The 14,196-nt window shown below is 41.6% G+C and overlaps 1 protein-coding gene across 2 annotated transcripts; it reads right to left on the bottom strand.

Annotated features, from left to right (window-relative positions):
• Positions 1 to 442: 442 nt before the first annotated feature.
• On the bottom strand, positions 443 to 14,172 carry dipk1aa (divergent protein kinase domain 1Aa). Of its 2 annotated transcripts, none has more exons than XM_027029849.2 (5): positions 13,724 to 14,172; positions 3,213 to 3,347; positions 2,917 to 3,024; positions 2,314 to 2,490; positions 443 to 2,206 (listed from the first exon to the last, which is right to left on the bottom strand). In XM_027029849.2, the coding sequence occupies exons 1-5, from the start codon at positions 13,775 to 13,777 to the stop codon at positions 1,394 to 1,396; spliced, it is 1,287 nt and encodes a 428-aa protein (XP_026885650.2). In that variant the 5' UTR covers positions 13,778 to 14,172; the 3' UTR covers positions 443 to 1,393. The 2 variants fall into 2 exon arrangements, with proteins under 2 accessions (XP_026885650.2, XP_081578823.1); XM_081722697.1 differs by lacking the exon at positions 13,724 to 14,172 and adding an exon at positions 4,117 to 5,815.
• Positions 14,173 to 14,196: the final 24 nt, after the last annotated feature.

The following is a 14,196-nucleotide window of genomic DNA, read 5'->3' as shown; positions in this document are numbered from 1 at the left end:
TTTGCCACAGCCTCAGGTCTATCAAATACCTTTTTGATGAGCAGTGTTTACAGACTTGTTAAAAGATTTAGCTTGCGGTTTCTGAACACAAAAATAAATATTCTCAAGGGGATGGATGAGGTTGAGGCCACTGTTTACAATGTTTGCCTGCACGAAGCAAACTGTTCTTCCAGGTTATATTGCTTGTTGCATGCAAAACCCAAGCCCTAGATTTCCCTCCTGTTTAGCTAGGGGTCTGTTATCAAAACGTGCATCATGCATCCTTTAATGGAGCTGGATTATTATTAAAGAGTGATGAACAATATTTCACTTTAAGTGCACTAAAACGATGCATGGTGAACCGATTTAAATTAATGCCATCCAACCATTAAAACAAACATAATAGGTTAGTAAATTGCTGTTAAAATGGAAAGATTTTATTAAACTAGACAACCCAGGCAGCTGAGTGCAACAAAACATTTTAATGTGCAAAGTCATGCATTTATACTTCAAAAAAAAAAACATTCATTCTCAGACAGCAACACTGACCTTCAGCAATGGATTGTTGACATGATTGCACATGATTTAATGTTCATGATCAGTTGAATTGTAATACAAAACACCCAGTCATAAAACTGAGTGTAATCAGACTATCAATCCAGCTGAGTGATCAGCCATAACTGGAATTTAGGGAAGTTGTTAATGTAGGAAATTGAGATGATTTCAGTCCCAGCAATCTGATGGTGAAATCGTACCGATTTCAGTACCAGCACACATGCTCTGCAGACCAAAAGAGCCATACAACTAGCCACTTAATTTTCTGCATTTGATCCCACTGTTCCAAGATCACACTGCCTCCCTCCTATGAACTGTAGGGGCAGCACAGGCTGTAGACTGCACATGCTTTAGTGTTCTGTACTTCATGTTGTCATCCTACAATGGATGCAAAAAGCTTCAGTTTCCCCTTCATTAGACTTGAAGGAAGTGTAAGTAAGTGCACAATCAGTGATCACTTGGGTATTGGCAGGATTCAGTCCGAAAACATCAAACAGCAAGTACAAATGAATGTGCTGCACATGTACATTGGCATTAGATACAGTAATGCAGAAGTTTTCAATCCACTCCTCAAGAACCCTCAGCCAGTTTTGTTTTTGTTGTGCTCCATTTTCTGATGAGGGTCATTGATTGAGTGTCTGAGGTGTGTCTGTAGCTGGAATAGAATAAAAATATGGATAGGCTCTTTTACCACCTAATTTCTCTGCTGGAAGAAAGGGCCATAGATATGGGTCAGTACCACAATGGACGCACACTATTGCTAGAATGCTGATCGCTTACTGTTCCATGCCTCAACCTAGCTCAGTTTCAAACCTGGCTCAATAGTAGCTGTGCTGGTGTCCATTTACGGGTCACTCATTTAGGAGTCCTTGGTGTGTGAAATCTGTTTCCACAGCAGGGTCTTCAGATTGTTGAGGATTAATGCGTGCTCCATCTCCATGTGCTCGGCTGAACCCTGAAGTGCCATGCAGGCATAGAGCTGCTTCTCCAGCTCTTCCTGCACAAGCGCTGGTACCCCCCGCAGGAGGTAGTCTTTCAGTGCACCGCATGCCCGAGCCAGGTTGGGCTGGCTCACCTGACCCATGCAGCGCTGCTCAGTGGGGTTGCATGCCGCCCTGCAGTCAGCGCCGTACGCACAGTCGTCATCGTCATGGCAACGACGGAGGTGCATGGCGCGACGGAAGGCCTCCTCAGGCACCACGCGCCGCCCGTCCACCAGCCGCAGGTCATAGCGCTCCGTGTAGCCGAAGCTGCCCGCCCGCATGTCACACACCAGGAAGCTGCCAAATGGCCCATGGAACACGTCCTCCACCAGCTCCAGCAAGCCAATGGCGATCTTGGCCTTGCGTGGCCACGAGGGCGTGAACCACTGATCCAGGCGTCGCCGCAGGCCTGTTGGCACCCATGGCTCCAGCAGCCATGGCAGGCTCAGGCCGTACAGTGGTGTGTAGGGCACGCGCTCCACCACGTAGAGGTCACCACAGAAGCCTAGCAGCTTGGGTGTGTGCTCACGGCCCTGGAGAACCACGGCCAGCAGGACTTCGTTCAGTTGCAGCAGAGCCCAGGCTGACTTGGCCTCCGCTAGGGACACGTGGCCATCCCGATTGCTGTCGGCAAACGACAGGATCAGGGTGACCAGTCCAGCTAGATTGGCCTGTTCGCCAACCTTCGCCTAAAGGTCAAAGTGAGAGACAAGGAAAAAAAATATCAGTTATTGCACGAAGGAGAAGCTGAGCTGCAGAATGCCTTTGATTGAAATGTGCGTCTGAGTGGCCGTACCTTCAGGTGGCTGGAGACCATTTCTTTGAACTTCTCCACCGAGGTGCCCCGGGTGGGTTTGTCGAACAGAACTGTCTCCTTCCTGGGCTCTAGCTCCTCTCCCAGCTCATAGTGCACCACATCACCCAGCTGACACTTGATCACCCCATCCACATCCCCCCAGCTACCTGTATATACCTGACACCACACATGGAGAAGGTCTCAAATCTACTTCACAGGCATCTTCAGTCAAAATACAGGATGAGAACTTTACACTCACAAAATTAAAATGACAGGTTCACTATTTTTTTTTTAGTCCATACATAAAACTCTTTATAATCATGTATAGTGTAACTTATAACATAACTTGCCAATTACTTTATTAATGAGGAACTTACCATGAGAAAGGTAAAGCTTTATTTGTAACTAAAGCGATCCATATCAGGCATATGAAAGACCACTGAAATATTATAGGGGTTGATCATTTTCCATCATACTTAAGTAAATTTCCAGATTATTTGTAATGCTCAGCTTGCAAAAATATTACAGAAGGTATTTGCAAGTTTTATCAGTGTTATTTCCTTCTTTATTTCTTTTGACTGCCACATGGCCGATGATGCTCACCTGATTGTTGGGCTTGCTGGACAGACACCTCCCAAAGTAGAGTGAGCCTTTCTCACAAAGGCTACTACAAGCAGAGCCATCGATCACACCTTTTCTGTACTTGTCACACTGGAAGAAAGAGAGGGAGTGGGCAAGAGAGTGAAGAACCTCAGCATTCTGGAACTGGAAATGTACACACAAAATGCTGTACAGTTCACATGACAACAGGTGGTGCTCTGGAATTAAAAACATGTTCATTGCGCCAAATTCCACAATCCACATGATTGACGCAACATTTATTTGACAGGAACACTCACAATGGTTCTTTGGCATTCTCGCCCTCTGCAAAGCTCTGTGTAAGAGGAGTACTGAACATACACAACCCAGCTTCCCACGAACACCGCCAGCCAGGTGAGGAACAGGTACTTCACTCGGACGTAAGACAGGCGAGCCTGCGGGAACATCAGTACAGAAACCTGGATTCAGTGGCGTTTTATTTTATTTTATTTTTTTAAACTTACCACTACGCAAACCACACAAAGGCATAGGGCCCCAGAGATCAGGGGGACCCCTGCTGGCCATAAGCAGTTGGCTGAAAAACAACAGCAGCAGCAGCAGCTCAGACTAAACGCATTCTTACTTTCATTGTTCAACACCAGAGATTCCGCAACACGCTAGCTAATCAGGACTCTTGAACATAACCATGAAATGCTCGTATCCCAGCAGTGCCCAAAAAAGAAAGAGAATTACAGAAATGAAACCAGGATGTTCATGTCATGACATAACGTTTCTTGGGGCACCAGAAATATCAAGTCTGCCCCTGTCTGGATCAACACATTCAAGCACTGATGCAGAATCTCATGTCCACTTCCAGACTGCTTCATTTGGCTTCTTCCAAACATGGTTTTATCAACCCTAAATAAGCAGCACTCCTTAATTTACAAATGTGTAACATCATACGTCACTTTTTTTAAGTTACACCTACAACATGAATGCTTCAATAACTTGTGCATGCAACAACCCCGTCAGCAAAGACTTTGGTTTGATAAAACCTTACACTTTTGTCTCAATTATGAATACGTTCTAGCATATTTTTTTGACTTTGGTATTGTGACCCTGACTTAGTTTTTGTCTACAAATCAATCAATAACTAAACTTAAATGTTACAGATGATAAAATGAAGCTCTATAAAAGACAGTACAATAGGGTTTATACACTTACCAGCCCCTTTGTACAGTCCATCTGTTGCCAGTTTGTGTTAGACATCCTCCAGTCTTTCATTAATAGTTAGTTTCTGACAACACAACTGCTATTAGCTGGTTACTTTTGGGGACTGAGAAATAATTTCCAGTCAGCAGTGGACCTGTGGTCAGACACTGACCAGTGAAGAACAGAGGGTGTCTAATAAAGTGGCCAGTGAGTGTATATATAGCATCATAAACTGGGACTGGTGAGAATTTATGGCTGGGTACAAATGTAAATTTTTGTTTTTTCACTTTGTCTAATAATTATTTGTACAGGTGATGCAAGTTATTTGATCCGCTGCTGATTTTATAGGTTTACCCCCTTACAAAGACATGAACAGACTATAATTTTCATGATTGTTAAAATAAACCTGAGAGACAGAATATCAACAAAGAAATCCAAAATAAAAACTTAAGGTTATAAACTAATTTGTATTTGATTAAGTGATAAATGATAAGTATTTGATCCTAAGGCAAAACGTAATTTAGTACTTGGTCAAGAAACCCTTGTTGGCAAGCACAGAGGTCAGATGTTTCTTGCAGTTGGTCACCAGGTTTGTGCATGTCTCAGGGGGCATTTTGGCCTACTGCTCTTTACAGACACTTTCCAAATCCTGAAGGTTTCAAGGATGCTGTTTGGCAACTCAAAGTTTGAGTTCCCTCCACAAATTTCTATGGGATTAAGGTCCAGAGACTGGCTAGGCCACTCCAGGATCTTAAATGTGCTTCTTCTTAAGATACTGCTTTGGTGCCTTGGCTGTATGTTTTGGGTCATTGTCATGCTGGAAGACCCATCCACGACCTACCTTCAGTGTTCTGGCTGAGGCCAGGAGGTTCTCATTCAAGATTCTATAGTGCATGGTCCCATTCATCAACCCCACAATGTGGTGATGTCTTCCTGTACCCTTAGCAGAGAAACAGCCCCAAAGCAGAATGTTTCCACCTCCATGTTTGACAGTGGGGATGGTGTTCTTGGGGTCATATCCAGCATTTCTCTGCCTCCAAACATGGCAAGTCGAGTTGATGCAAAAGAGCTCAAGTTTGGTCTCATCTGACCACATGACATTCTTCCAAGCCTTCTCTGAATCATTCAGGTGTTCACTGGCAAACTTTAGACAGGCCTGTACACGAGCCTTCTTGAGCAGAGGGCAGTGCAGGATCTCAATCCATTACGGCGAAGTGCGTTACTAATGGTTTTCTTGGTGACTGTCACCAGCTCCCTTGAGATCATTAACAAGCTCCTCCCATGTAATTCTTGGCAGACACTTCATCTTTCTCAGAATCATCCTTACCCCACGAGGTGAGATCTTGCATGAAGCTTCAGCGCGAGAGCGACTAGCATCTTGTATTTCTTCCATTTTTGAATTATCGTGCCAACAGTGGTCTCTTTCTCACCAAGCTTCTTGCGGATTTTCTTGTAGCCCATTCCAGCCTTGTGCAAGTCTACAATCTTGTCCCTGACGTGCTTTGACAGCTCTTTGGTCTTGCCCATGGTGGTCACGAGGTTTGAATGGAAGACACTGATTCTGTGACAGGTGTCTTTTATACACATAAATGAGGTGAGATTAAGAGTACTTTCTTAAAGGGACAGGACTGATTTGTGTGCCTTATGGGCACATGACCAGTCTGTGGAGGTCAGATTGCTTGCTGGTTGGTAGGGGATCAAATACTTTTCACTTAATCAAACTCTAATTTATAACCTTTATTTAATGTCTTTATTTTGGATTTCTTTGTTGATATTCTGCCTGTTATAATAAACCTACCATGAAAATTATAGACTGTTCATGTCTTTGTAAGGGGGTAAACTTACAAAATCAGCAGGGGATCAAAATTATTTTCCCCACTCTACATTTTAATAGGTGCATTTTATTATTGTACAATTACTGACTACAGCCAGCCCATCTGTTGGCATTAGCGATGAAGCAATATTGAATTTCTTGGGCCAATACTGTATAAATTAGCATCTTATGCTGGATGTTTCTGATGCAATTTCAAACTATAATCTAATATAGGCAGTGCAGTGGGCAATCTGTTAAAGCTCTAAAAATTGATCATTAATTAATTTTACATATCCATGTAAAGGCTGTAGGTAGCCACCCTACCCAGGACTCGAATCCAGGTCTGACAGGAGGTAAAGGGGAGCATAAGCCAGAGCTCCCATTTAACCTTCCTAATTGACACTTCCCATCACAATCCAGGTTACAGGTAAATCAGACACCACAATTATTGTAACCATAACTTATGGCATTTTTATGGTATTTTTCACCTCAAATTGAAGCAGTTATAATAAAGTCTATGGCTGGAAAGCTCACAGCTACACAGACACAAACAGATTGTTAGCATTTTTCTTATAACAGTAGTAATATACAAATGAAGTCTACATTATACAGAAGGCTTATTCTGTTGGATAAAAGAAAATCATCTGTTGTAATTATTGGATAAAATTCCAATCTTGAAACGATAACGATAAATTCAAATCTGTCCTCATCTGCAAACATACTGTGCATCTCTAGTTGGCAAGCATAGGTCATCTGCTACCCACTATCCTGTTCATCACAGTTTCTGCCCAAAGGCCCACTGATCATGAGATACTATCTGATGAGCACTGACATGGCATTGGCGTGGGTTAGGGTTGTACCCAACTTCTCCCCCCCTTCTTTCCAAGGCTGCTGTGTTGAGCCCCCCAAATAAATCAAACAGTGAAGATATGTTTAGATATGTTAAGTCACATATGCAATTCTGGCACATAAAATATATACAGGATTTTAAAACAGTGTTCTTACCATTTCCTCTTCAAAATGGTACACTGTGTGCAAGTAAATCACTGGTCATTTGCATCAACATTGTTGATGGCCTGAAATTAAACATCTCAAAATCATCAGGAGGGTTAAATTATTCTTTACCAAACTGAAAGATCCAGACTGACAGACTGTGCAAAAATCAGTTCACATTCAACATGCCAAAATGTCTGTTCAAGGGGCACGTCCCCCAATTCCATAATGCAGTACTGGTTACCATGGCTTCAGTTTGGCCAGTTTTCAAAACGTTCCTCTGTAGCTGGGAAACAAGCTACAGAGAACTGAGTGTGCAGATATGTGCCGGGCATGATTTTGAAGATGGGTCCTGAGCCTTGGTTCCTTCAAATTTTTTCCTTGCTCTCAGGGAGTTTTTCCTCATCACTATTGCTTCGAGTTGTGCATTAGTGTACTGGATCCGGATTCTCTGTACATATAACTTCTGTAAAGCTTTTTCAAATCATGTTGGAAAATGCGCTATACAAATGTAACAAATATACCATCGTAACATCATAGCAACTGTTCACCTCACTGAGCTAAGGTAAAGGCACTTCAGTAACCATCCAATTTAGCCATCACAAAATACTATACCAACAGTGAATAGCTTGCTATTTAGCAAAGCACATGTGGATGTTTGCTATTATGTTGGCTGTGTGGAAGCATTTAACTCTAAAGAAAGAGAAAAGTAAACTACAATGCCTATCGAGTGTATCGAGAAGAGTCACCAGCACTGTAAACCTGAATACAGCAAACCTAAAACACTTGCAGAGGCATCATGAAAAGTAATACATGAACTTGAACAAATCTTAGAAAAATACCCTCAATGTGTGTGAATTTATTTCAAAGTGATTGTGAAGCTTCACAGCAGTGAATTTCACAACTCATCTGGAGCTCATTGCGTGCCTGTTGTGTTGCTGGGAATAATGGCTCTTGAGGGGAGTCTATTGTGGTAGCTACAGAAAAGATGCTAAAAGCATAACCAATTGACATGAGCCAAGTCCATGACTTTTTACAAGACAATGACCGCAACATCTAAAAAAAATGCATCAGCTTGGAGTCGCAAGTATAGGATGCTTTGTGCACACACTGCAGATAACTGCATGAATGGTTACTGTCACAGCACAGTGCAAGTGATGCACTCAATACCATCAAAAACAAGGGTCACTTTAAACACTTGACATTCATATTTTCACACCTAGAAGGCATTAAGAGTTAAATATGACCAACACCTCCAGTAAGCAGTGCAAACAAGGTGGAACAGTATGCATCATATGATTGAGAGTATGCTCTCTATGACACTGAACCACACTAAAAACAAAATCAGTGGGGACTGCTGTCTTGGCCTCTTTTGAAGAGCTAACATGAGAACTGAAGTGAGGTGAGCTTCTTACCTCCTGCTCCAAGTGATGTGATTCCCATGGTGTTATAGGTGTTTTAAGTCAAGGACATGAAACTGACCAGGGGATTAAATCTATGAAAAACATCCTTTTAACTAAACAGGTATGACCGTACCTCCCACTCTTACACATTCACTATACTCTATATACCATGGGTGTGCATGTAGATCAAGTTGCTTGTCGTTTCGTGTCAGTGCTTCATATCAAAAAAGGAACTCACATGATGCATTCTTGTCTCGTATGTTAAAATAAGTATGGGGAATTTTACTTATTTTAACTGTTGCAGGTACTTTTCAACGGCAGATGCTTAGCAGCTTGGAAAATGTGCATTATTAGCAGGCCTGGACAAGATGAAGGAAGGCATGAAAACCACAGCTGAAACTGCAGAGCCAGTGAACAACTCCCCACAGGTGGAAATTGCAAGCAGAAGCAAGAGTAGCCCCTGTAGCATGTTTGATGAAACCCTGGAAAAAAAGCACAGCAGTACCTGTTCCTGAGTAAGTGCAGATCTACCTCAGCAAACGAACTATTCCAAGGTCAAAGAATCCCTTGCTCTACTGGAACATAAGCAATCCCCGATTTCCCCTTCTGGCTACACTAAAAGCTAAATTTCTCTGTGCGCGCTGAGAAAATGTGGAGAACGGGAGTCTTTTCAGCAGAGCCTCAAATATCATTGATTAAGGAAGAAAGCTGACACTTGAGAAAGCTGAAATGCTTATTTTCTAAAGTTGAATTTGCCTGATATGATACAGTGAGCACAGAGGGCTCTGCAGAAAATGACCCATTTATCTCTGATTAGTGTTTGCAGAATTGTGAACGGTGGGGCAGCCAATAAGTTATAAAAATGTCTTCTCACATTGTATTCATTCTATAGCATGCTTTAAAACATGGTTAGTTTCACATAGATGTGATGTATTCTATATTGAAAATGCAATTTATGTACACAAGTTATCTAAAGTAATTTATTTCTACTGTACCTTTTTGCTTTAAATGTTTACATACAAAATTTCTGTTAAAATTGATATTTGGCACAAATTAGCATTATACTGCAATTTCAGTTTAAGGGTCTTATTTTGTCTGAACTGTAATATTTCCTTTTTTTGTTTGAAAGTTTATTGGAATAAAAATGGTTTGTACATGTTATGATGGCTATGAATTTCTTACTGTATGAGCAACTTTAACTTTTGATGGGTAACTTTAGATGATAAGTAAACTTCAACTATAAGTAATTAATTTTAATGCTTAGTAGTTTCAAAAACATTGGATAAGCATTGGCTGACACTCAAGGTTTCAGTAGTGGTGCTGATATTGAAAAAGAAAAAGTATTGTGACAGTGAATGTACATTCGTCACTATAGTAGCCATTCAGGGTCCAACCCGAGCTTGGTCATTAAATTCCATTTCTGCAATCTCTGTAGTATCCAGCAGTGACAGGCTGCAGGCTTCAAGTGCAAACATGCTTTGCTTGGGCTTCCCCCCCCCCCCAGTGCAGTTGAAAACAGCAAAAACTCTAATCATAGATGAATCCATAACTGCAAACCAGAGTACATGCAGGCAAAAGGCAAAAGCAAAGAGAGCCATAGGAAAGGTTCAGTGATGCTAATTACATTTTGTAAAACACTGCAAACAGGCCAGTGTATATACAAGGCCTGCATGTAGACACATCCTGCCTTTCTACAGTATATATATGAACACGACAAATGAATACAACCCTGTGTTCAAGTGCGACTGAGCAACAGACTTAAGGATGAAAGTCAGTTTAGGAATCTGTAGCCTCCTTTTCTAACTTCTTTAGTTTGCCCATGCCCCAATTTTGTATGGTAATAAGCTTTTAACAAATCACTCTCCAACAAGTTATGCTTTCATGAGCTTTGGAGGAACTAAGCTGATTAGCCAACAGATGAGGTAGAGGCACTGTTTTTATTTGGAGAATTGAGGGGATCCATTTACACATCCAAAAGACGTTACGTCCTTACTCCACATGTCCAGCATCATCAAAATGTAAAAGACAAAAAAAACTACAGTTTTGTCTCAGCAGGAATGTCTGATGTTAGATTATTTTTGTCCAACATGCTGCTTTTTTCACTCCCAAGTGCACTCCATGAAACATTTTGGCCATTTGTTGTTCAAAGCAAGACAGCACTCTGGCTACAGGCAGTGCCTAGGGTAGTGTCAGCACCCCAACTTCACACTGACTACATTCCACTCTCAGGACACCTCTCAGGACACCATATAAGCAGTATAGTATGGCAACTAAGAACATAACTAATGGTTGTTTTCTGACGTATGGCTCCAAATGCTAAGGAAAATGTAGCAGCAAACACGGTGATCTCACTCTGGCATTCTACTCATCAATGTAGAATGACTCATTATTACACAGCAGATACATAAAGCAGACAAATGCCAAATCTTTAGCCTGACTGGCTGCCTTTATCCTGACTGAATTCCTGAGAGCAAGAAAGAACATTGCACAGCTGTTGAAAGAATTGTTCTCCACAGCAGAACAATGTGAAGAAACATCAGGCTGAAACTACAGGACATTAATTAATTGATTTAATACATTTACCAGTACTGGAAATACTTTGCTATGACCTGATAAAACCCCTGACTAAGGCTGCCACCTGTTCCAGTTTTCCTGCGGTTGTCCTTTTTTTAATAGTCCAGAAAATGTATTATCTCTCCAGGGACACTTAATGCACAGTTGCAGAAAGTGTAGTACTGATGTTTTGATATGCCCAACTCTGACCACACAAAACTGTTTCCATATAAAGGTCCAGTATTTCTGTTCATCCTAGGATGTAAAATATGGATTAATAGATTTTTATGATGATACTGAAGAATCCAGCAAAGCTATATTTAAACAGATGGTATCCATTAATGAAAACAGTGAAGACACGCTTTATGGTGTAGTCATCCTGAATTAAGTGTTTCTCACCAAAACACCTTACCCGACAGAAAGTGGCCTGTTTTTCCAGCAAGGCAACAGAAACCACTGAGCAATAAGGTAAGCAGTTGTTTCCTCTCAAAGATACTGAAGATATTTTAAAATATTCAGGGCTATAAACAACCCTACTTCACAAATCCATCACTAACTCTTTTACATCTGTCTAATGAAAAAAGTGGGCAAAGTGATTCACTGGTCATCAGTACGACAGCTTACAGGTTTTTTTGTCGGACATAGGTGGCAACACTACCTTACCCTTAGAGTGCAATTGTGGTTGTTGGTGCTGCACTGTGGTGAAGGCAGAGGGCAGCAACCATACCTGGCCTCGAACCCTGACCACCGGACCAAAAAGCCAGCTCTCTGGCATAGCAGTTTTATTTATTTTTCAAATGGCTTTGAGCAGGTGTCTTTAGCCAAAGCATAAATCCATACAACTAAAATTTTGGGTGACAGTTTTTCTGTGTGTATGATATACAGTGTATTAGTGTAAAATACATTATGAGTTGGTAAAAATGTCAACTGAACTAACGTTACCTCATCAGTAGCTACATTCTTCCTTTCAACGCGATTTGAACGCCATTAGGCCAAGTCAACAAAAAATATGACCAACATGTTGCATCTAGCTAATTATTCTATCACAAAAGATTCTGAAATAAAATCGTTATATCTCGATAGCTACTTAAAGTTTTTGTTTTTCACAAAAATTGTACTTTCGCCTGAAGCCTGTCACTATGCTATCTCTATACAACAAGCATTTCAAGTAAGTTTAGGAGCTTTGACTTTTATTGCGCATGACTGAAGTTAAATGACAACTAATTAAAGATAGGGAAGAAAAAATAACTAAATAAAAATGTTTAAACCGAAACATTTATGTTATCGCTTTAGCACAAAAAGCAGCTAAACTACATCAAATTATGCTAGCTAGTTAGACCTCATGTTTCACCTGCCTGCTGATCCCCGTGTCGTCACCCTCTCTTCTTTAGGGGCTGACGGTCTCTGTCACCACACTACCTTCCCCTTCAGGGCACACACACATGCGCTTCAATCCTTCCATGGGTGCTTTGTGCTCCAACCCCCTTCATCATGCAGTGTCACACCCATGTCCCTCACCAGGGTTCATACACTTTTTATACTGAACTCCTAACGGCAGAGGGCGGGTTCCATAACCACGAGCCTCCCGATGGCCTCCGTGGCACCACCCTACTCCTCACACCATGTGTGGCAAAGGGCAGCAGCCAGCCAGCTCTCTGGCAAAGCAATCATAGCACCCATTTCTCCTGTCTGAAGTGACGATCCGTGTCACAGCACCCTCTCTCCTTCAGGGGGGTGATGGGTCTCCGTCACCACAGGCACCTGTGGTAGACTATTCTTACAGCTCAATATACCAAACGAGGCAACACTGCTGAGCCTCTAGATTCTCAAAAGGGACAACAGTGAAAATTAATTTAAAGCTCTTAGATCATATTTACAGAGGGGATTACTGGTGTCATCACAATGGAAGCCACTATAAAAATGTGTACTTTTTGTAGTATTAGCTAACATTGAAGACACCCCTCGCCAAAAAAAAAGCACCAATCACAATGACAGTCAAATACAACGAACGAGGTTTGAATGAATGATTGGAACACAATCTTGATTAGCAAGTTAGGCCTGCTAAATGACAAACGGATAGGCAGACAGCTGGAGAATTGTCAAAATGATCTGTTTTAGGTACTCGATTTAATTTGTGAGCCAACACTAGACGTCAGTCAGACCACTGACATCAAGCCACCAGACTCGAGAAGTGCTCGGCGGGCATTGCCTAATCTATTCCACTCACTAATGGTTGCTAACCTAGCTAACGCTATCTAACTAGCAAGTCTACACCAGGGACACTGCCGAAAATTCGCAGAGCAAACAAAGTAGTTGGCTTACCCTTTTTAAACAAAAGGCTGGCTTTTAAAACATATCCTACTATGGTTCTGCTTATATCATGGGGCACCTGTGAGGTTATGAACTAGAGTTTAAAAAATAATAAGAAATAATGTTAATTAGTAGAAGTTCTTAGCATGACTTGTCGCAAACATAAATAGCAGGTCTTCTCGGCAAGCTCGATAACCTCCCCGACTAAGTCGCCATTCATCATCACCCACGAATTTATTAGGAAATGTTTCGCACTCGCTTGGGTTTAGAGTAAGTTAGCTATGCAAAGTGTTTAGACTCAGAACTATGACCATCCAGCTAGCTAACAGCCTTAGCTAACATTCCAACTGAACGCAAAACCTGAACTGACTAACCTAGCTAGCTATCTTACCTGTTCTGCTAAGACTGCCAATACATTACCCTAGCTGCCTAGGTTAAATTAAAACAGCAGGAATAACTCGATATGACAACTATTGCATCCATTCATCAAAAACGAATAAAACACTCACTGGTCAGTAACCAAAATGCAGCAGGACTAGCTACCCACCTGAAAGTGATAAGACTTTGTCATCCAGGCCCGTGAAAACAGACCTCTCGCCATAGCAGAAATAGATCATTTCAAAGACAGTCGACTTGCGAAAGGGAATCCCACAACGGAAACAGTCAAGAAAGGCAACGTCGACTAAAGTAGCCTAGCTAACGTTTTCTACTCTCGCACATTGTTATCCTTACTTTGCCTACCACTAACTGTAACGTAAAAAACTGCCGTTTTGCTCTTAACTTTCTGACGTTACGGAACTGAGTAATATTGCAGCTCGAAGACAAATATTAGGGTTCTCTGTCGACCTTTCACTTTCAGCTGCAGCTGTTAAGACAACACCTCGGCCAAAGTCTTTTACACACAGCCATTCACATTGCAGCGCATTTTAAAGTAACAGATGGAAGCAAATTTACTCAACATACACACATGTGCGAATTTAATTAAAAGTAGTCGTAAACTGGACATACTAAGGTAGCTTT

Source organism: Electrophorus electricus, chromosome 11 (genome assembly GCF_041902795.1).
Source record: "Electrophorus electricus isolate QZ-2024a chromosome 11, ASM4190279v1, whole genome shotgun sequence".
Classification (NCBI taxonomy): domain Eukaryota; kingdom Metazoa; phylum Chordata; class Actinopteri; order Gymnotiformes; family Gymnotidae; genus Electrophorus; species Electrophorus electricus.
This window is presented reverse-complemented; position numbering and strand designations above follow the sequence as displayed.

Coding starts and splice junctions, on each gene's coding strand:
- dipk1aa (XM_081722697.1), bottom strand. CDS start 4,176: ATGAAAGACTGGAGGATGTCTAACACAAACTGGCAACAGATGGACTGT. Junction 3,025..3,212: donor GAGAATGCCAAAGAACCATT/GTGAGTGTTCCT, acceptor TCTTTCTTCCAG/TGTGACAAGTACAGAAAAGG. Junction 2,207..2,313: donor TGGTCTCCAGCCACCTGAAG/GTACGGCCACTC, acceptor TTTGACCTTTAG/GCGAAGGTTGGCGAACAGGC.